This window comes from Tupaia chinensis, unplaced genomic scaffold (genome assembly GCF_000334495.1).
Source record: "Tupaia chinensis unplaced genomic scaffold, TupChi_1.0 Scaffold000183_1, whole genome shotgun sequence".
NCBI classification, from domain to species: Eukaryota; Metazoa; Chordata; class Mammalia; order Scandentia; family Tupaiidae; genus Tupaia; species Tupaia belangeri.
The window spans coordinates 1-22511 of NW_006159658.1; the positions used below are offsets into that span (position 1 = coordinate 1).

The following is a 22511-nucleotide window of genomic DNA, read 5'->3' on the forward strand; positions in this document are numbered from 1 at the left end:
ACCACCACGCCACCTGCTGGCCCCTTTCCACTGAAGTCTTACTGATGGTGGCCATCACAGTTAATTATACATAAAATATTTTATCCAAAATCACTGGTAAGAATGTAACTATTAGTAAATCCTAGTAAGATGTGAAAATCAAACATGGTAAAACTGCTGGCGGGGTGGAAGATAGCGTCAACCCACAATGATGTCAGACCCAGGCTGTGAACTCATGTCAAAAGCCAAGCCTCTGGCCACACTGAAGCCCCTGTATTTCAGAAGTGGGTTCTGCCCCCTCAGGCCAGCACAGACGACTGGGGCTAAACCACCGACCGGGGTTCTGCAGGTCCTCAGTACCTTGAAGCGAAGCGATGAACTCGTACACCTCCTCGACACTCCACCGACTAGGATTACTGGACAGGAACACAGGGTTGATGCCGTGTAATTCTGGTGTAGGGGGAGCTGTACTGGGGTTCCCTAGGTCACGTTCTCCGTGCCCAGCTCTCACTGATAACGGCCCAGGAGACGTTGGGGAGAGTGCTTCATCGTAACTGGAGTTATCTGAACCCCGGCTAGAGTCCTCTTGCCCCTGCAGCGGAAACAGCAAAGCGGTGAAGTCAGGAACAGCAGTGTCCTGCATGCCACCCCCCCTCCCAGCCACCACTAATCCGCATGGGAAGTGATCCTCTGGGCTTCATTTGCAAATGCCCGAATCTGCTCTCAAGTGTCGTCCACAACACTTCCTTGCTTCTTCCCTAAATTAACGATCAACCGAGACTTCCTCTCTTCCAGTTCAGTTTAAGGATTAACGGATATGTGAACCAGCAGCTTAAGCAGCTTGGGGAGACTCGGAGTAATGCGAGTACTGTGAAGCCCGAGTTCCATCCTGACACCCTCTGACCTGGGCAAAGGAAGTGCCCTGCAGGGGAGAGGATGGCCCACTGTGTAAGGCAGCTGGCTGCAGCCCAGCTCACCCGGTGGCGCTTGCCCTGGATCTTGGCTCGGGCGATGTCAGAGGAGCTGCGGCGGGGTCCACGCCTGCGGACGCGGGCATAGTTGGCTTCCTGAAACTCTTTCATTTTTTTCCTCTTCAGCCGGAACTGGTGGCTACAGCTGACATTGTACCTGCAGGACAGGCATACCCAGGATGTCAGAGGTGCCGTGCGAGACCACCACTGTGAACTGGTATTTTAAGACAGTTGTAGAAAGGAATGGAAGCAGAGAGGGGGACAAAGTAGCCGTGAGCCGATCCCGAGGAAGGGACGTAACTAGACACAGAGACCCGTGTGGACAGTGGGGGCGTGCCTACCCTACCTCTTCGCACACGTCATGGAGCAGAACCTCTTGGAGCCACGGAACTGCTCTGCTGGGGCGTATTTCCCACAGTACTCGCACTTCAGGAGATTCGCCTTCTTCTCCAACTCTGAAAAACAAGCAGCGCTCGAGAGTCACGGGGGGACTCTGCTGCCGCTGAGGCCAGCACTGGCCCAGAGCTGGATTCTAATCGTTCTCGGGTTTGCCTCCCAAAGTCCAACCCTACGTAACTGAGAATCCCTAAAGCACAAAAGTTCAGAGTTCAAAACCGTGATGTCTCATCCCTCAAGAACATTAAGAAGTCTTCAAAGTCTTCCTTAAGTCAACTATCTCCTTTTTAAATACCTTATTTTACCAATTTTATCCTAATTCACAGTCTCACATTTCAGATGACTGATTTCTGGACAGGAAAAAGGAATTACTTATTACCCCCACACAGGAGGAAAGGTAAATCTAAGTCCTTAGTATACTTATAACATCTAGACTAAGGAGAACTGGAAATTATAAAGTCCCGTTTCAAGTCATTTTTGAAAAACACATTCTTGTAATGCATAAGTCGACAGTTACTTTAGCTTGATAAAACGCCCCTAACCCTAGGTCCAGCCCATGGCGTGGTGGATGAGGGGCTGGGTCCCACACGGTCTGGGTGCCAGATCTGCTGGCTTGAACAACATGCTAGATGTGCATGCACGAGCGCCCAAAGTCCCGAGAGAATGAAGGGACTGCACCGTGGCCATCCTCCGAGAGGTTCTTTCTCACCTTTTCTTTCTGTCTCTCTTTCTGTTAAGAATTATTTATTTTAATTTTATTTATTCATTCATTTATTCCACCTTGACCAGAGAAAGATACAGAGAGGCAGGGAAAACAAGAAAGCCAGCCACCATGCCTGGGATTCAAACTGTGGTCAGCCATGTGGGAGTGTCCAGCACCTTAACCACCATGCCACCTGCTGGCTCCTCTCTCTTTCTTCTTTTTTCCTTTTTCTTTTATATATATTTTTTATTTAACTTTATTTATTTACTTTTTTTTTTTTTAATTTGACCAGAGAGGGACAGAGTCAGAGAGAGAAAAAGTGAGAAAGCAAGCCGCCAGGTCCAGGACACTCAAACCATGGTTAGCCAGGTGGGAGTGTCCAGCACCCTTAACCACCACACCATGTGCCACACCCCCTCCTTTAAGCAAGTGAACATTCCTTATAGCAAATTTTTTAAATGCACCTAATCCTATATAAGTCGTTTTGTGGGATTCTACATACTGATGTATAAAACAGTTTCTATATATGGATGTTCTTTATGTAATTCCTACATTAAATGAATAATGAATATAAAACAGGGAGTTACATGAGTCCTCAAACACAGGCCCAGTTGTCCCGTTGCCCAGATGACTCCCTAAGTACTTACCCACAGATGGACTGTCCCCTCCCAAGGGGCCACCTGGCTGATTCTCACTCAGTGCTGCTGGGAGGCCCGTCTGTAGCGGCTTCTCAGCCTCCTTCAGTAACTGAGAACAGCCCACCTGCCCCAGGAAGAGTTCACAGTTAGCTCAGCCTCTGCCTCTGCCTCTCGGGGGCGCTCCCCAGCATCCCCATCATCCTGCCTTTGACTGACCTCGTCACCTCTGTTCTGGCAGTGCATGGCCAGGACCAGCTCAGAGAGCATCACTTTCACTCTGGCAATCAAGAGCCTAACTCGCTTTTTCAGATAAGCCACTGGAGGACAGGCTCCTACCCTGGCTCCCGGTGGTGCCCTTCTCCTTCCTGAGGTGCAGGGTATGCACCAGGAGTCAAATACGTGGGTTCAAGCCCTGGGTCTGCAGATCGTGATAGCTACTGTGATTTCCTTTATTATAAAACAACCTTTTTCTGACTGACACTAGTTTTAAGGTTACTTTCTTCTTTTTCTCTCCTCTTCCCAACATGTTTATTTTCTAATCTACATTTTTTCTCTTCCTTTCCTTCTTTACAACTAAACAGCACAACTAAGCGATTCTCTACTAATTTAATAGTTCTGTGCCTTTTATTTCTAGCAGACTTGGAAGAGACAACGTGAAGAACCAAGTCCTCGCTCGGAAGTCCCAGCCTATGGGCCTGTCCTCACCGGGAAAGGTTCCGCTCCTTCCTGGATGACGAAGCCTTCGATGATGTGGGTGAGAATCTGAGGCTTCACGATGGCCTGTGGGGGTTTTGAGTCACCCATCTGTCTGGACACCATGGCTAGCGTAGGAGGCGGTGCGGATGGCGCAGGGGTCAAGGCTTGGAGTTCACTGCTTGGAGTATTAGCATTCACACTGGCCACTGGTTCAGCTTTCTCTGGAAAACAGATTAAGGCACAGACATGGGATGGCATAAGCGATCCATCTGCTCTGAGCCAGCCCGGCCCTCCACAGCAGTAATACGCGCTCACTCTTCATCATGCACCCTGGCGTCCCTGTTCTGGGATCCACTGGTTTTCCACCACGTTCAGGCCCATTTTCTACTGATTTAACTAGGTTAACCTTTTAGCCCACTCAGAACATTTCTCTATTCTCTGTGCATCCCAACAGTGTCACGGATACCTCCAAGACTGCTTTTTTCCTCTAGGACCTTTGGGCTCTCTGCCACTGGAGATGCCTTGGCAGCCAGCACTGAGCCCAATGTGGACACGTCGTCTCTCTCCTCCTCAGACTCGGCCTTGCGTTTGACAGTCAGGGTCTGGGGTTTACCCTATATGATGAAGAACAGAAAAGAAGCCAAGATATAGAGGGGAGGATTATGAAGAACCACAATTACCTCCATACTGTCAGAGAAAGTTTTCTGAGTTCCAGGCTCCCCATATTCCCGTGGTACACTAAACTTCCTGGTCATTCTCAAGAAGTGCAACTTCGACGTCAGGACAGAAGAAAATGCAACATTATTTAGTCTGAGCCTAGGTCCTGAGACTCTGCTCATGCACCATGGACTAACCAGGAATTGCTGTTTTATATGAAGCCTAATTTCGTTGAGGCTGTACTACCTTTTCAAATTTTTGCCACAGGACATGTGCACTTGCCAAAAAGAGACAGGAGAAAGCACCCTGCAATCCCTCCTCCATCTCTCTCCTTTCGGAATTCTGGGCACACATTCACACACACCTGGCGTTTCTCAAGCCATCAGGTCTGGGACTCAGACTGAACAGTCAAGCATGCAGGATCCAATTGCCTTAGCAACATGCCACAAGCTGGCCCTGGTTGAGGCTTTTTTTTTTTGGGGGGGGGGTCGCTATAGGGTACGTGCGCTCGCCAGAAAGACAGAGACAGAGACAGAAAGCGAGAAATCATCCCCTAGGGGGGAGGACCATGCCGCAATCCCTTCTCCTCCATTCTCCTCTCAGGATCTTGGGCACGCACACACATGCGCCCGGCATGAGTTTAAGCCACCGGGTCTGGGACTCAAACCGCAGTCGACTACATGGGTGTCCAGCGACATAGCCATTACACCAACTGCTGGTCCCAAGGCTATCTTAATCTAACGTGGTACATGTCCAAAACCCCAGTGTTTTCAGTACCATGTTTACGAATATAACACTCAGGTGTATGAATTAATGCCCCTCCCTCTCTTAAAAAAAGGCAAATAAATATTAACCTTCTGAACTCTGTTTTTTTTTTTTATTTTAGGCTTTTGCCATACGGCGCATATGCTCACCAGAGAGCAACAGAGAAAGTGAGAAATCAGCCCCCCACCCGGGCAGATGGCCTCGCAGTAATCCCTACTCCTCCATTCTCCTCTCTCAGGACTTTGGGCACACACACATGTGGCCATGTGAGAATTGAGCCACCTTAACCACCACGCCACATGCTGGCCCCTGAACTCTGTATTCCGCTCAGCCCCGGCCCACTCTCATGGATGACATGCCTCTGAAAGCCTCAGACGTCACTTACCGGCAGGTGAACAGACTGCATGTAGAAGGCAGCAGGGACCTGAGCTACGACAGGTGAGGAAGTGGTTGCCCCGCCCTTTACCACGTGCGCTGTCCCCTGCACGGGAGCGAGGGTCATCCCGGGAGCCAGCGTAGGCGGGCACTCCTGCAGCGCACCAGGAGCCTGGGATGCAGGTGGTGAGGAGGCCAAATGGGCCTGGCCGGGCGGCACTGTGCCTGGCAGCCCCCGGGAAGTAGGCACGGCTGCTGCCAACTGTGCCAACCCCAAAGCCTGTGCCTGGGCTGTCCCCGGCTGTCGGGTACCCACGACTTGCACGGGGATGTGGGGTGGTGGCTGCTGGGTAGCTGACATCTTAGCAGCCCCTAACTGGGGAGGCTTGATAGGTGCAACAGGTGGCTTGGATTGGATAGGGATCGGTGGCTTGGGGGCTGGGTCAGGTGGAAGGGACAGGGGTGAAGACTGAAGCATGGGTTGAACAACCAGGGTTTGGGCTTGCTGCTGGGACTGGGACGGTGGGACCTGCTGAGTAGGCGGGACCTGCGGCGGCTGAGGGGCAGGGAGGGTTGTGGCTTGCTGCTGCTGCTGCTGCTGCTGGGCCAGCTGGAGGTGTGTCGCCGTGTGAAGCAGCTGGGACTGCCGGTGCTGGAACTGCTGCTGGTGGTGGATGGCGATCTGCTGCTGGATCACCACCTGCTTCTGCTGGAGGTGGATCTGCTGCTGCTGCTGGATCAGCGAGTGGGGCTGGATCTGTGTGTAGGTGGCTATAGGGATAAGCCCAGAAGGGAACAGGAAGAAAAGGAGCCGAAAAGGATTGTTCTAAATTAGAAGCCGAGCCATCTTTCCGAGGTACATAGACCTGCCTCTGAGGCAGACAGGACCAACCACCTCGTCTTGATGCTCTCAAAGTACTCCCGGCTCAAGAATTTGACAGCCCTCGGTCCTTTCGCATGTTCTTTTTCTTTGCTGTACCTGAATATCATACCCTTTCACTCTGTACAAAGGAAACCTGGTTGGCCGTGCCTCCCGTATGACTGGAGTTGGGGATTCTCGAGGCTGAGTCCACGCTTTATTCTTTTGCATACCTCCAGGGCCCAGCCCAGTGCCTGACATGAGAAGTACGTAATACTCACTGCAGAAAAGATATCAAGAGTGGAAAATACCCATTGTTCCCCTGAATACCTCGACATTTTTCTCCAAGAGAGATTTTTGCTACAGGGCAAGTATGCTTCCTAGAGCCAGAGAGAAAGTGAGAAATCACCTCCCAGCAGGGATGGCCACTGCACAGCCCCTTCTCCTACATTCTCCTCTTGGGATTTGGGGCACACACACACGCACACCCAGTATTGAGTTTCAAGTCACCAGGTCCAGGACTTGAAATGCGGTCGGCCATGTGGGTGTCCAGTGCCTTAACCATTATGCCACCTGCTGGCCATGAGTACCTCACCTCAACTTTACACATCAGTTTAGGTCACCATCTAAGAAGTCTTAAGAGTTGGCAGCTGGGACCAGCAGGTGGCGTAATGGCTACGTTGCTGTAATGGCTACATCGCTGGACTCTCATGTAGTCAACCACGGTTCGAGTCCCAGACCGGGTGGCTTAAACTCAAACCAGGCGCACGTGCATGCATGCCCAAGATCCCGGGAGGAGAATGAAGGAGAAGGAATTGTGGCATGGCCATCCCCCTTGGGGGTGATTTCTTGCTTTCTGTCTGTCTCTCTCTTTCTGGCGAGCACACGTGCCCTATAGCATAAACCTCTCCAAAAAGAAAAAAAAATAAGAGTTGGTAGAGTTGGCAGCTGTGGGCATGGTGTTTAAGACACTAGACTCCCACATGGTTAACCATGGATCAAGTCCCAGACCTGGCAGCTTGTTCTCACTTTCCTTCTTTCCTGTCTCTCTCTGGTGAACGTATGTGTCCTACAGCAAATTTAGAAATAATAAAGGTCAGACAGTGGCATGGTCATTAAAATGCTGGACTCCCACGACTCCCACATAGCCAACTGCAGTTCAAGTCCTGGACCTGGTGGCTTGCTTTCTCACTTTCTCTCTGTTTCTCTCTAGGAAGCACAGAAGTCCTATAGCAAGATTTTAAAAATAATAATGATAACAAATAAAATTTAAGAATATTAATAAAGAAAATAATAAAATTAGATCATTCCTTTTTTTTTTTGGAGAGGTTTTTGCTAGAGGGCCCGTGAGCTCGCCAGAGAAGACAGAAAATGAGAAATCAACCCCTGGTGGATGGCCACGCTGCAATCCCTTCTCCTCCATTCTCCTCTCAGGATCATGGGCACGCAAGTACATGCACCCAGTGTGAGTTTAAGCCACCAGGTCCGGGACTTGAACCACAGTCAACTACATGGGAGTCCAGCGACATAGCCATTACACCAACTGCTGGTCCCAATAATTCCTTTTCTTTTAAAAAAGTAAATTTATTTATTATGATCATTATTATTTGTTTTAATTTGACCAGAGAAAGACAGAGAAGGTGAGAAAGTAAGCTGCCAGGTTCGAGATTCATACTGCGGTCAGCCATGTGGGAGTCCAGCGTCTTTAACGATGCCACTTGCCAGCCCCGAATAATTATTTTTAAAGTCAACAGCTGTAAGCTCTGGCTATACTGCCTTCTACTACCCCTCCATATCGTGTCAGATTGCCCACAGAACATGCCAAGCATATGAAATGGAAAGCACTTTGGAAATACCAGTGCTACTGTATGTAAATGCCAAATATCAGTAATAGCTCATCTTCATTTTTTTAATTACTTATTGAAGTTTATTTATTCATTCATTCATTTTTAATTTGACCAGAGAGATACACACAGACAGAGAGAGAGAGAGAGAAGATAGGAAAGCAAGCCACCAGGTCCAGGACTTGAACCGTGGTCAGCCATGTGGGAGTGTCCAGCACCTTAACCACTACGCCACCTGCTGGTCCCAGTAATAGCTCATAAGTAATTATCCAAATGTATTGACTAAGATGCTGGAAAGAAAGAAGGCAAAGAGCGACAAAACCAAAAGACGCACACATCGAACTTGATCTCCCCCACAGTCTGAAAGCAAGGATAAATTACTTAAGGTTATTATAACTTACTCCATTTTATCCTAACTGATTCAGCACATCAGAAGTGGACTGCAAGGAACCATGGCTCGGGGTCAGCAGGTGGCGTGGTGGTTAAGGGTGCTGGACTCCCACATGGCTGACCGCGGTCTGAGTCCCGACCTGGCAGCTTGTGTTCTCAGTTCCCCCCCACCGCCACCGTCAATTTCAAATAAATAAATAAAGTTAAATAAAATAATTCTTTAAAAAGAAAAGAAACCATGGCTCTGCCTGCTAGTCTTAAGTGCTCTCGGCATTTACACTGTACACACCTCCCTGCTGTAACTGCACCAACTAAGCACCATTCAGCACAGAGCGAGGAGAGAATGCATTCCTGGGGCTGAACTGTAAGTTACATGAGGACAGGCTGGCTGCTTTTCAAACACGAATCCCAGGCACCCAGAACACAGCAGACAGTTCAGTAAGAACTGGGCGAATAAATGGAAGAGAGAATAAACTGAAGCCTTCGTGTCTATCAAAGCGGATAGGGCAGCCTGTAAAGGACAGCTACCCGGTGGAAGCAGACACAATGCCCTGTTTCCCACATGACTTACCAGTTTGAGTCTCAGACCTGGCAGCTTGAAAATCATGCACGGCACGTGTGCATGCATGCCCCAAATCTCAGGAGAAAGGAGAAGGGACTGTGGCAAGGCCATCCCCCTGGGGGTGATTTCTAACTTTCCCTGTTTCTCCCCAGCAGGCACACGCAGGTGCAAGGTGATGACTCACCTGAGCTAATAAGCGTCTGGCTGGGGGCAGGTGTAGCAGTCCGGGTCAGGTTCATGCCCACGTTCTGCTGGCTGCTCCCATCAGCCTCTGCCTTCTTGGCCGCTGCACTTTCAGCCTCTGTCTGGCTGCCCTGGCTCACAGTCACTGTTTGGGCTGCAGGCAAGGGCTGCACCACTCCCGTGCCCTTCCTGGGACAGGTCCCACCACCCATTCCTGAGGAAGGCAACTGACCCAAACCCCCAGGTGCCTGGCCACCTCCGCCTGGACCCATGGACCCTGGGATGCTATTCCCACTGCCTCCACCTTGACTAAGGTTGAGGGACTGGCCTGAGGCCCCAGAGGAAGCCTGTGCTACAGCTAGGGCCTGGCTCGAGGCCTGGGAGAGGCTAGAGACGGGGGAGGCTCCAGGAGGAATGGCCTTCTGAGTGGAGCCTTGCATTTGGGGTCCTTGGGCTGAGGCCTGTTGGTTCCTCACTGCCAAGTTCTGCACCTGAAAGACATGAAGAACAGAAGGGAAGCATTAAGATCTCTGACTGATTCAAAAGGCGCCAAGATCAACTCCAATGTCATGTTCCACAGCCCCCCTTTACAAGGACACATAGTAGGCTTTCCGGTCTCCCAGGAACTTCAGAATCACATCTGATTTTCAGTCACCTTCATTCACTTTCAAGCCTATCATCAAATTTGGTCATTTATTCCTTCAGAATGTCTCTTCAATTTTCTCTGTCCTCTGCATTCACTCCACATCTGTCAAATACCTCCTGTGCTTCAAGCACTATATGGGACACTGGGAATGCAGGGGTGAAAAGCACAGTCCCTGCCACTGAAGAGTACTTTCTAATGGAGAAGAACGACAATACCAAATGTGACACAGTGCTAGGGAGGGGTCTGCACAGAGTGCTCTGGGAGCAGAGGATCGACTCAGTCTAGGGAGACGGAGCAGGGCTTCCTGTAGCAGGTGACACCCAACCTGAGACTCAGGAGGTCACGGTGAAGGTGGAGGTTTGAGCACACAGGAAACAGCATCTGCAACACCAATGAACCAAGAAAGAGCACAGCCATTTCAGCAGGTGAAAAATATTTCATTATATTTGACATGAATTATAGGAAAAAGAAACTGGTTAGGAACTGAGGCTAGGGAGGCAGAAAAGGTGCCTGGCATGTTAGAGTTAGAGCCTGCCTTCAGTTTGGAAATAGCACATTTGTCTCACGCATGGTTATATTCCAACACCAAGCATGTGTCTGGTGGAGGGGGAGAGCCTGAATAAGTTGTCCAATAATAACTGTTGGGGCTGGACGGTAGGTAAATAGGATTTATATTTTTTTCTATTTGTATAGGTTAGAAATTTTCCATAATAAAAAGCACTTTCTCAGAAATACACACTGAGTAATAAAACTACACAAAATGATGAACCTAGAAATCAGAATGACTGTTTCCCTGGGTAGGAACAACGACTGGAACTACAGATTACTTATTATAATATCAAAAGTTACGCAGTAAATAAGTGAGCTATGAATGGACCAACAGGAATGTCATGAGCCAAGGATTATAATTCATCAAAATCTGGGGGCCAGCAGGTGGCATAATGGTTATGTCGCTGGACTCCCACACAGTTGACTGTGGTTTGAGTCCCGGACACAGCGGCTTGAAACTCCCGTTGGACACATGTGCATGCATGCCCAAAATACCGAAAGGAGAATGGAGAAGAGATTTCAGCATGGCCATCCTGGGAATGGTGAGTTCTTACTTTCTGTCTCTCTTTTCTCTCTCTGTCTCTCTAGCAAGCACACACACCCTATAGCAAAAGATTTCTCTTAAAATAAAAAATAATAATATATCAAATTTTGTGCACCAAAGATACTATTTAAAAAGTGTCAGGGCAAGGGCCAGCAGATGGCATAGAGGTTAAGGTGGCTGGATCCCACATGGCCCACTGCACAGCTCAAGGTTCAAGTCTCTGACCTGGCGGTTTGTAAATCGTGCTAAGCACATGTGTGCACATGCCCCAAATCCTGAGGCAATAGACAAAAAACAGTGGTGTGGCCATGCCCCTGAGGGGTGATGTTGTATACTTTCTCTCTCTCTCTCTCTCTCTCTCTCTCTCTCTCTCGTGAGCCCACATGCCCCATAGCAAACTAAAAAAAGAACTAATTAAATAAATAATATCAGGACTGACCCCATAGCCTGGTGTTTTAGGGAGTCAGATCCCACAGGGTCAACTGCATCCCATTTTCAGCCCTTGCACCTTGAAAAATATGCCTGGCACGTGTGTGTGTGTTTCTCAAATGCTACAGGATGGAAAAACGGAGAAGGGATTGCAACGTTAGTTACCATGCCCACCTTGGGGTACTTCCTCCCTCTCCCTCTGACTCTCTCTGACAAACATGCACACCCTCCCACAATTAAACCAAAAATCAGGAATAACATGTTGAGTTGCCAGGAAAATCATGATGCATTTTTGCACCGAAAAACATGCCATGACTTTCCCAAAAACCTAATACTTATTTTTTTGCCACAGTCCCTTCTCCATTCTTCTCTTGGGAGTTTGGTCTTGCACATGCATGCTCCTGAAACGTTTTTCAAGCTGCTGGGTCCAGGACTCAAACCACCGAGTTAGCCATGTGGGATCTAGCACCTTAACACCACATGACCTGCTGGCCCAATATATATTTTCTTATTAAAGAAAAATTATCTTAACCAAAAATAATCCTCATAGTAATGTGGATGGGAATTTCAAGTAAGTAACCCTGAAGTCAGGAAGACTAGCAAACTGGTCAGAAGACTAGAATCCAGGCAAGTGTAAGAGCCTGAACTCAGGCAGCGGTAGTGAAGAAGAGGTGACAGCTCTTGAGAGCTATTAGCGAGAATCATCAGGACTGGGTACTGGGTACTGGGCACTAATGTTAATCTGGCAATTATATAGTTCTCTAAGCAGCTTTCTTTCCATAAGTGGCTAATTCAAACTCTCCTACTCTCCCTATGCCTCAGAACCTCCTTCTCTTTCGCCTCTCACACGGCATCTCTCCAGAGAAAAGAAAAAGGATTATGCGCGCACCCCACCATCTATTCCACCACCACCTACCCCTTTACCTGCACACGCATCCATTACAGCCCTCTCCCTCTCCCCTTCCTCCTACCAAAAGCAAGTCCTGGGACCAGCAGTTAGCGTAATGGCTATGTCGCTGGACTCCCCCATAGTCGACCGCGATTCGCCTCCCGGACCCGGTGGCTTAAAACTCACGCCGGGCGCATGTGCATGTGTGCCCAAGTTCCCGAGAGGAGAATGGAGGAGAAGGGATTGCGGCATGGCCATCCCCTCTGGGGGGTGATTTCTCGCTGTCTCTCTGTCTCTCTCTGCCTGTTTGGCGAGTGCATGCGCCCTATAGCAAAAACCTCTCAAAAAAAAAAAAAAAGCAAGTCCTGGGCCAGTCGCTGGAGTGGTGGTGAAGGCATTAGATGCCACATGCCTGACCTAGTCGTCAAAGTCCAGACCCAGCATCCTGAAAAACACGACAAGTACACGTGTGTGCAGGTCCGAAATGCCAAAAGGAGGGAGAAAGGGAAGAGAAGGGTTTCTGGCATGACCATCCCCTATTCTGAGTGCTTTCTCACCTGCCTCTCTGTCTCTCTCCAGTGAGCACAAACACTATGGGAAAATCTTTTTAAAAGGCAGTCTTAGGGTCAGCAGATGGCATGGTGGGTAGAGGCACTGGGTTCCCACATGGCTGGCTGCGTTTCAAATCCCGCACCTGGGAGCTTGCTTTCTCACTTTCCCTTTCTCTCTCAGTCTCTCTCTGGTCAAGTTTAGAAAAATAATAATAATAACAAATGGAGTTAAATTAATTAATTTTTTTTAAAAAGGCAGTATTTCTCTGCTCTGGATCCTGTCTCCTCCTGCCTTCTCAAGAGGTTTATAATATAAATAACCCCCTGTGTTCAAATTCTCCTTGCCCGCCGGCTCCCCCGTAACCGTGTCTGAAGTGCACATCCCCATTTAGCCCCCTCCCGGCTCTACTACCTCTTTCTCTTTCTTTCTTTCCAGAGAGAGATATTTGTTCTAGAGTCCGTGCACTCACCAGAAAGACAGAGCGAGACAGAGACAGACAGTGAAAAATCACCCCCCTGGGGGATGGCCACGCCATAATTCCTTCTCCCCCATTCTTTCTTCAGGGATCTTGGGCACGCACACACATGTGCCTGAGTCTAAGCCACCGGATCCGGGACTCAAATCACTGTCGACTACATGGAGTCCCGCGACGTGACCATCCCGCCATCTGCTGGTCCCTCTACTATCTCTTAATACTCTCAACCCAAGCCTCCCGAGTGTCTTTCCGCAGTAGTTCCCTACTTCTCTCCATGCACAATTTTCCAGATGACTCTTTCTAAAGTACTGGACTGTCAGAAAAGCCAGGACATGTTTTTTCTGATTTTCTGTGCAAAAATACGTCCTGGGGGCCAGCAGGTGGCATGGTAGCTAAGGGTGCCGGGCTCCCACAGGGCTCCCACATGGCAGATCACCGTTTGAGCCCAGACCTAGCAGCTTGCTTGCTTTCTCGCTTTTTCTCTCTCTATCTCTCTCTTGCCCCCTTCCCTCCCTTCTCCCTCCCTGGTCAAATTAATAATAAATAAAGTTAAATAAAATAATTCTTTTTAAAAAAAAAACACATCATGGGACCAGCAGTTAGCGTAATGGCTATGTCGCTGGACTCCCACGTAGTCGACCACTGTTTGCGTCCCGGATCCGGTGGCTTAAAACTCACGCCGGGCACATGTGCGTGTGTGCCCAAGATCCCGAGAGGAGAATGGAGGAGAAGGGATTGCGGGCGTGGCCATCCCCCCTGGGGGGTGATTTCTCGCTTTCTGTCTCTCTGTCTCTCTGTCTAGCGAATGCGTGCGTCCTATAGCAAAAAAAACCTCTCTACAAAAAAAATTCATCATGACTTTTCCGACAACCTGACACTTTCCTCTTCCTGTTACCCGGCCGTCCGATAGCCAGCAATGGGCCCTGTCACTGCGATGTTCGCTACAACCTTCACTTGGCTTGTAGGCTCCGCTTCCTATCCGTGGCCTCTGCTACCACCAGGCCTGTTGTCTACACTATCCAGCCATCGCCACTCAGATTTACATATGTGAAAATGCCCTTCCACTTCCTGTTCTCTCCAGCTTTCTTATTCGAGATCACATCACACATACAAAATCCTTCCACATCCTGCTCAAATATCCCAGAGCAATGCAGCCAGCCAGCTATCTAAACTCATGTGCCACTCAAAGTTAGTACTATTTAGTTTAGCACTTTGGTTCAATAAGCCTTTTAAAGATGTGACTCACTTTCTTTTTTTTCTTTTTTTGAAGAGGTTTTTTGTTATAGGGTGTGTATGCTCGCCAGAGACAGCGAAGAGATAGAAAGCGAGAAGTCACTCCCAGCGGGGATGGCCATGCCACAATCTCCTTCCCATTTCCTTCTCAGGATTTTGGGCACACACACATATGCGCCCAGCATAAGTTTCAAGTGTCTGGGTTCGGGTTCAGGACTTGAACCGTGCTCAGTTATGTGGGAGTCCAGGGACGTAGCCATTACTACATTTGTTGGTCCAGTGACTCACATTTTTTAACACTCTAACGTCCAGTACGTATCTGAGCTCATCAATAGAAAGTTCAATTTACTTCCTAACTCGTAAACTAAAAGGATAAAATAATTATCCTAAGAACCTAGTGGTTAAAGGAGCTATATTTCACATGGCCCAAAATTGTTCAAATTCCAGATCCGGTGGCTTGAAAAACTGTTCAGCGTGTACACATGCACGCCCCAAACCTGGCAGGGTGGAGAAACGGAGAAGAGACCGTGGCCATGAGCACGCCCCACTGGAGAGCTCTTCCTACCTTCCTGTCAAGCAAATGCACATGCCCCCTGGTGAAAGGAAGGAAAACTCCTGGTTTATATCTTATCCATAAGTTAAAAATGTAGGTGCCAAATAAATGCATTTGGGCCAGCCCTATGGCCAGCTGTTAAGGAAACCAGATTCCACATGGCTGACTGTGCAGTTCAAATCCCAGATGTGGTGGCCTGAAAAACATGCTTGATCCTGACAGGATGGGGAAATGGAGAAGGGACTTTGGTGTGACGACACCCCAGTGGGGGGATACTTTCTCTCTCTCTCCCTCTCTCCCTCTCTCTCTCTCTCTCTCTCTCTCTCTCTCAAGCATACACACCCTCTGGCAAAATTTTTAAAACACTGGGCCAGCAGATGGCATGGTGGCTAAAGGCGCCGGACTCCCACATGATCGACCATGGTTCACATCCCGGACCTGGTGGCTTGCTTTCCTGCTTTCCCTCTCTCTTTCTCTGTCTCTCTCTGATCAAACTGAAAAATAATAATAATAATAATAGATATAAATAATTCTCTTTAAAAAAATTTTAAATACATGTTTAAATTATGTTCCGAAGTAGGGAACCTCCTAAAATGTTTACATATTTGAGGAATAAGCCATGAAAGGTAATGGTGAGACAGATATTTACTAGGAAAACAGTGAACAGCACAAGATACTGAAATTGAGAACAGTAACATGTGAGCAGAAGGAGCCAAATGTTTCCCCAGTAACACAGCCAGGCCAGTTTCATATCTAACTAACTGTAATCCCTCATTTACGGAAGACAGCACTAAAAGAGAGAATTAAGATTCCCTGAGTAAAACTGAGCCAAAGAAGCCTAGAAGGATGGTCAAGAAATGTACCCTCTATTGAAATAGGACTTCCCAGGGACCCGCAGTTAGTGTACTGGCTATGTTGCCGGACTCCCATGTAGTCGACCGCAGTTCGAGTTCCGGACCCAGTGGCTTGAACTCACACCAGGCGCGTGTGCATGCGTGCCCAAGATCCCGAGAGGAGAATGGAGGAGAAGGGATTGTGGCATGGCCATCCCCCCTGGGGGCTGATTTCTCACTTTCTGTCTCTCTGTCTCTGTCTTTGGCGAGCGCACGTGCCTTATAGCAAAAACCTCTCAAAAAAAAGGAATTCCCAGAGCCACTGGTTCTTTTCAGGAAAATCTACTTCCTTTTCTATCTCAAATCAGTTCCAACACTGCAAGATATCCAAACGCTATAGCAGTGAAGGGAAAGAAAAATAAAACACAGAAAACAGAAAGTTTGGCAAGGTGGAGAGTGGCGCCACAGTAGAACACGATGCTCCGAGGGCTGGCCACGTGGAAGGGTTCCGGGTCTGCACTGGAGACCTCCCGGAGCACGTCAAGCCTGTGCAGCCTGTGACCCAGGCTGCCTGGGGCCGTGCGGGGACGGTAGCCTCGGGACTCTTGAGGGTGCCGTCTCGGTCTTTCTCTCTCATACAGAAAAAATAAATACACTTTCTAAAAAATCAATAGAGAGCTCTGAACAGCAGTGATAGGGCAGAGGGTGGTCCCTGGTCCGCAGTCGTCCCTTCGTCCTCCCCAGTGTCCGTCCACAGGCAGAGTGGTTTCCGCTGACCTGATCTGCATCTGCATGAACGCCAGGAGACTGAGCAGATGGCACTTCTTGCTGGACTGCAGCCACTGCCCCGTTAGGCATCAGGATGAGTTGGGAGGCTAGAGGCACATTCCGGCCCAGGGTCCGGTTCACCTGCAACAGGTTTCCCAGCTGTGGCTGGCAAGGAGAGGTGGAGGAAGAAGAGCACAGAGGACAAGAGGAAAAGAAGAGACAGAAGAAATGGAAGGGAAGGACCACAAGACAAAATAAACAGAAGATATTAAACAGCTAAGCCCTGCCTCTTTCCACACCAACCCAGAGTCTCTTACATATGTGGGGAATTATCCAGAAGGAAACCTAGAATGTGTAGGAAACTACAGACTGATAACGAAGAGTCAATTACAGAGGTGAGACGATGAGGAGCTTAGAACGAGTTCTAATGCATAGTGAGTAGACAGGCTGGGAGGGAACACTTAGAATTTGTGTGTTTACGCCACAGATTTAAAGGTCAGACTATTTCTAACAACACTTTAGTCAACCCTAAGGCTAACATCATCTAGTTTGGGATCTTGATGTGATCTGATGGTGACCTATGAATACTGAGCATCACTTCTAGGCTAAGTCAGTCACGGGAAATAGACCAGCTAGTCTCAAAACACCTGGGTAATCGTGGGTAAGTAAAACCACTTTCTCTCCGGTCCTCTCTGTCCTTGGTGGGACGATTATGTCCCTGGGACAATCGCGACCATGTCTATGGCTTACCCGTAGATACATCTGGGCCTGGGACTGGTTGAGAGGTGGGGAGGTGGTGTTCCCCAGCAGCACAGACTGGGTCAAGGTAGTGGCGCTGGGAGAGCTCACACTTTGGGACCGGCTGATGAGCTGGGCGGCCGACGTGGTGGCCAGGTTGATCTGTGTGGTACAGAAAGGGACCAAGACTAAGGATTTGGGAGAGATAAATTTACACAGCTGACAAATTCAGATGTGGCACAGTCAAAAACAGACCCTCTCTCTCACTTTCATGGAGTCGGAGTCAGGAAAAATGAGTATTACCTTCCTATCCAATACTATCAGCCTGGCTACTTTGGGGTGATACCAACATGGAAACAAAAGACCCCATTCGTTATCAGTATCTGAAGAGGCAAAAGAATGAGCTGGAAGAGATTTTACTTCTCATTTAGGATTCCCCTTCTTGGGACCAGCAGTTAGCGTAATGGCTGTCGCTGGACTCCCACGTAGTCGACCGCAGTTAAGAGTCCCGGACCCGGTGGCTTAAAACTCATGCCGGGCGCGTGTGCGTGCGTGCCCAAGATCCCGAATGGAGAAGGGATTGCAGCGTGGCCATCCCCCCAGGGGGTGATTTCTCGCTTTCTATCTCTCTGTCTCTCTCTGTCTGGTGAGCGCACGCACCCTGTAGCAAAAACCTCTCCAAAAAAAAAAAAAGATTCCCCTTATTTCGTTATCACCTCTTCTTCCTTAGGATTTTCTTCCAGCTTTCTTAGATTTCGACACGGAAATGGATTATTATCTATTGAGGATAAGGTGTCTAATATGCTGAAGTGAACTGGCGTGAAGTGTAGTCATATTGGGTAAATTCACTTTACAAGCTAAGTGATGTATACTGATTAATGTATAAAATAAAATATAACTAAAAAAAAGACTCCATACAGACCCAAGTTGTTACCTTGCTCTTCCATTTTTCTCTACTTAAGAGCAGTCGATACCCATGACACCCGCTAAACACTCTCAGATCATCTGTACAAAGCAGTCAAACCCAGCGGCCACGACCCAGGGCGAGAAGCCTCTCGGGGGCAGGGGACTCACTGAGGCCTGAGTGGTGGTGGCCTGCTGCTGGGCAGTGCTGGTGTTTGGGGAGCTGGCCTGTCGACTGGCAGCAATCGTAGCCTGTTAAAGGGAAAGGGAAAGGGAAATAAGAAATAGCAGAGACCATCAAAGGGAAAGCTCTGTCTTCCAGCAGTAAATCACAGGTCTAAAACATATAACGATTTGGGGGCCAGTAGGTGGCATGGTGGTTAAGGCGCTGGAATCCCACATGGTTGATCATGGTTTGAGTCCTGGACATGGCAGCTTGCTTTGTCACTCCCTCTCTCTCCCTCCCTCCTTCTCCTTCTCTCTCTCTCTCTCGTGAGTATACGTGCCCTGTAGCAGATTTAAAATAATAATAATAAATAATAAATTAATTTTTTTAAAAATAACAATTTTTATGTAAGAACAGAGACTATTCTGGAATAAGGAAAAGTACATTCACTCTCACAGTAAATCTCCATGTAACTCCGCCACTTTGAGTAAAATGAGCTACTTTGTTTTGAGCAGCCAATTGGGTTTTGTTTTGGTCAGGGTCTTCCTGTTCAAGCCTCCCGCCTCAGCCTCCCAGCCGGGAGTAGAGAGCACACCACCACAGCCAGCTTTTTTTGTTTTAAGATTTGATTTTATTTATTCATTAATTTTTTATTTTTAATTTGACCAGAGAGAGAGAGAATGCCTTAACCACCATGCCACCTGCTGGTCCCCACACCCAGCTTTCTCAGACACCATCTCACTGTGTTGCCCAGGCCAGCCTCTAGCTGGTGACCCTCCTGCCTTAGCCTCCCTGAGTCACTGGGATTACAAGTACATGCCACCACACCTGGCCTTTAGGTTGGATGAGGAATCAAACCCTGGCCTCCCATGTGGTCCCAGCTGGGGAACACTGGCTCAGAAGCATAGGCCGCCACCATGGCTGGGGTCAGGTGAGAAGCTTGGTTAGGTCATATCATGAGTCACTGGTAAGTCCAGTCCAGAGCTGTCTAGTACAAACACAATCTGAGCCATACGTCATTTTCCACTATACACATTAAAAAAAAAAAAAAAAAACTAAGATAGTGCCATTTCAGCATGTAATAATTGTTTAAAAATTACTGAGATACATTACATTCCTTTTGCATACGAAGTCATCAAACTTTAAAATCTCATGGCAAGTCTGTGTGGACTAGCCACAGAACAAGCACTCAACAGCTAATGTGGCTAGTGACCACGTTGGACAGCACAGCTCTAGAACACGGCCATTCTAGCTCGAAAAGTCGACTCTCCAACAGTTCTTCAGCAATCCCAGAAGCTAAGACCCAGCCATCCTCCTACAGGTAGACAGGGGACACAGGCGATGGGAGACTGTCCCCAGCCTGGCTCAGGGCAGGATGCACTATGCCCCTGAAGTCTCTCCTCCCCACCTGTGGCACCTGTCCCCTCCCCTTCGGGCCAGCTGGCAGCTGACCTCTCACCTGCTGGACGGCAGCCAGGCTGTGCAGCTGGGCGTTACTGAGCTGCTGCTGGAGCATGAACTGGTGGAAGTACTGAGCTGCATTGGGCTGCCGCTGCAGTGCCTGCAGAGCCTAGGAGGAGAGAGAGGACAACATTTAGAATGGGTTGCTCCAAAATCCTATGGAAAGCATTAGGATCAAGTGAAAGGGAGTCACGGCAAGGAGAGACACCAAGGGAGACGGGAAACGGGGCTAAATCATCAACACTGATTTGTCTATTTTTATATTAGAACCAGTAAGTCTATACAGGCCTCTAAAAACTGGAGAGCAATTAATTCTTTTTTTTTCTTTTTTTTTTGAAGAGGTTTTTTGCTATAGGGCGCATGCGTTCGCCAGAAAGAGAGAGACAGACAGAGAGACAGAAAGCAAGAAATCACCCCCCCCCCAGGAGGGATGGCCACGCCGCAATCCCTTCTCTTCCATTCTCCTCTCAGGATCTTCGGCACGCACACACACACGCCCGGCGTGAGTTTAAGCCACCGAGTCCAGGACTCAAACCGCAGTTGACTACATGGGAGTCCAGCGACATAGCCATTACGCAAACTGCTGGTCCCGAGAGCAATTAATTCTATGGTCTATTCTCATATGTAAAGAAAATAAAGCAGTGCAATTCACAAGAATTCTTATTTCCCAAAATGAGGCCTGGAAATCCATGCGATTGCAAGGACCAGACAGGCTGAAAAATAAATGTGATGGTGAATGTGGAGGTTAATGTAAAGGTCAGCCCTGTAGCACACAGCTATGCAAAGGGAACCAGATCCCATATGGCAACCACAGTCTGAACCCAGGTCCTGGAGGCTTGGAAAACATGCCAGGCACATGTGAATATGTGCAAAAAAATCCCGACAGGATGGAGAAACAGGGAAAAGGACTGCAGCACGACCATGTCCCATTGGGGGTTCTTTCACACTTTCTCTCTGGCAATGTACACGCACCCTCTAACAATTAAAAAGGAAAAGAAAATGAGGGCCATCAGGTGGTATGGTAGTTAAGGTGCTGGATTCCCACATGATCAACCACAGTTCAAGTCCCGGACCTGGCAGCTTGCCTTCTTACTGTCCCTCTCTTTCTGTCTCTCTGGTGAATGCATGTGTCCTATAGCAAATTTAAAAATATTAAATTAATAGCTTCTGAAAGATTCTATCAGGTAAAATTTTCAACCAACTGGCACTTTCAAATATCTCTAATATAAAACTAATGGAGCTCAGGACAAGCAGTTGGCGTAATGGCTACGTCGCTAGACTCCCATGTAGTCGACCACGGTTCGAGTCCGGGAGCCAGGTGACTTAAACTCACACTGGGCATGTGTGCGTGCGTGCCCAAGATCCTGAGAGGAGAATGGAGGAGAAGGGATTGCAGCGAGGCCATCCCCCTGAGGGGTGATTTCTCACTTTCTATCTCTCTCTCTGTCTTTCTGCGGAGCGCACGTGCCCTATAGCAAAACCTCTCAAAAAAGAAAAAAAAAAAAACTAATGGAGTTTATGAAAATGATACTGGAAATTTAGCTTTAGTAGCAACTGTATTAAACCACATTCTTATTCTCTAATAATTAGAGCTATTCTTATGATATGTATATAGTTAATACTCAATCAAAATATTTTTAGTAAAGGTCTCATTCTCAAACAGAGCTAAAACAAACACGGGATTTGCCTTTTGTTCAAATAAATCTCCAACAGAGGTCCAAGATACTTCTATCACTCAGTGATTTACAAGAAAGGCCACGTTGTGTTTGCTTTCTGTTTTTTAAGAGAGATTTCTGCTATAGGGCACGTGCACTCTCCAGAGAGACAGAAAGTGAGAAATCACTCCCTGGGGGGATGGCCACAATGCAATCCCTTCTCCATTCACCTCTTGGGATTTGGGGCATGCACGCACATGTACTCAGGGTGAGTTTGAAGCCACTGGGTCCAGGACTCAAATCGTAGTTGACTACGTGGGAGTCCAGCGACATAACCATTATGCCATCGGCTGGTCCCATAAAGGCCAAATAAAAACTGGACAACCCATAAAAAGAAATGGTTTGTTAGAATCTAGTTAGATGGTTGATAATGTTCAGGGAATGAATGTAAATTAATTAATTTTTTAAATGTTTCAGAGAATAAATAAATATAAAAGAATCTAGTTAGATGGACTGAAGTTACCAAAAAAAAAAAAAAAATGTAATTAGAAGAATGAATTTCATTCTGTTTGCTTCCCCAAACCTTTGTGACCTCCTAGGATTCTCAGAGCCACAGGGAACCTTCGTCATGACCTAAGCCAGCTCTCCCAATTTGCTGGAAAGGAAGGAAGAGCATCCTCTCCAGCCAACCCCTACAGATCACAGCCCCTCGCAACTGGGCCTCACCTGTACTGCTTGTCGTTCATACAGTGACATCTGAGCAATTTGGGGCCGAGAGCTGCCCCCCGAGCTGGAACTCCCATTGGTGGAGTTAGAGTTCTGCTCGCTCTCTGTCTCCATGACAGTGGTCCAGGGTCCCCAAGGTCGGTGCTCTGACTCAAGACCTAGATGGAAACAGCAAGGGATTAAAATGTACACCGTGAGCCCAAACTGTTATTTCATGTTTTTATTCAAGACCACAGTTAAGGCCCTAAGTTCTAAGAATTCGTCTCTTCTACCATAAACCATGATTTCTCTCATTTTAGAACTCTGAAATCTGCAATATCCTCTTATTGACCACATCTTCCCACACCACCATCTTTCGCTGCAGTGTCCCAAA

General features: G+C 48.1%; 1 protein-coding gene across 3 annotated transcripts; it reads right to left on the bottom strand.

The window, feature by feature from the left end:
* Positions 1–339: 339 nt before the first annotated feature.
* On the bottom strand, positions 340–22296 carry PHC1 (polyhomeotic homolog 1; the record flags this gene model as incomplete). 3 transcript variants are annotated; one of them, XM_014587098.1, is given in 13 exon segments in its annotated part: positions 340–571; positions 957–1107; positions 1297–1405; positions 2697–2811; positions 3393–3604; positions 3850–3997; positions 5191–5951; positions 9020–9509; positions 16499–16654; positions 17240–17389; positions 18302–18382; positions 19756–19866; positions 22139–22296. In XM_014587098.1, coding segments are annotated over 13 exon segments (2830 nt in total), but the record flags the coding sequence as incomplete, so codon positions are not given.
* Positions 22297–22511: the final 215 nt, after the last annotated feature.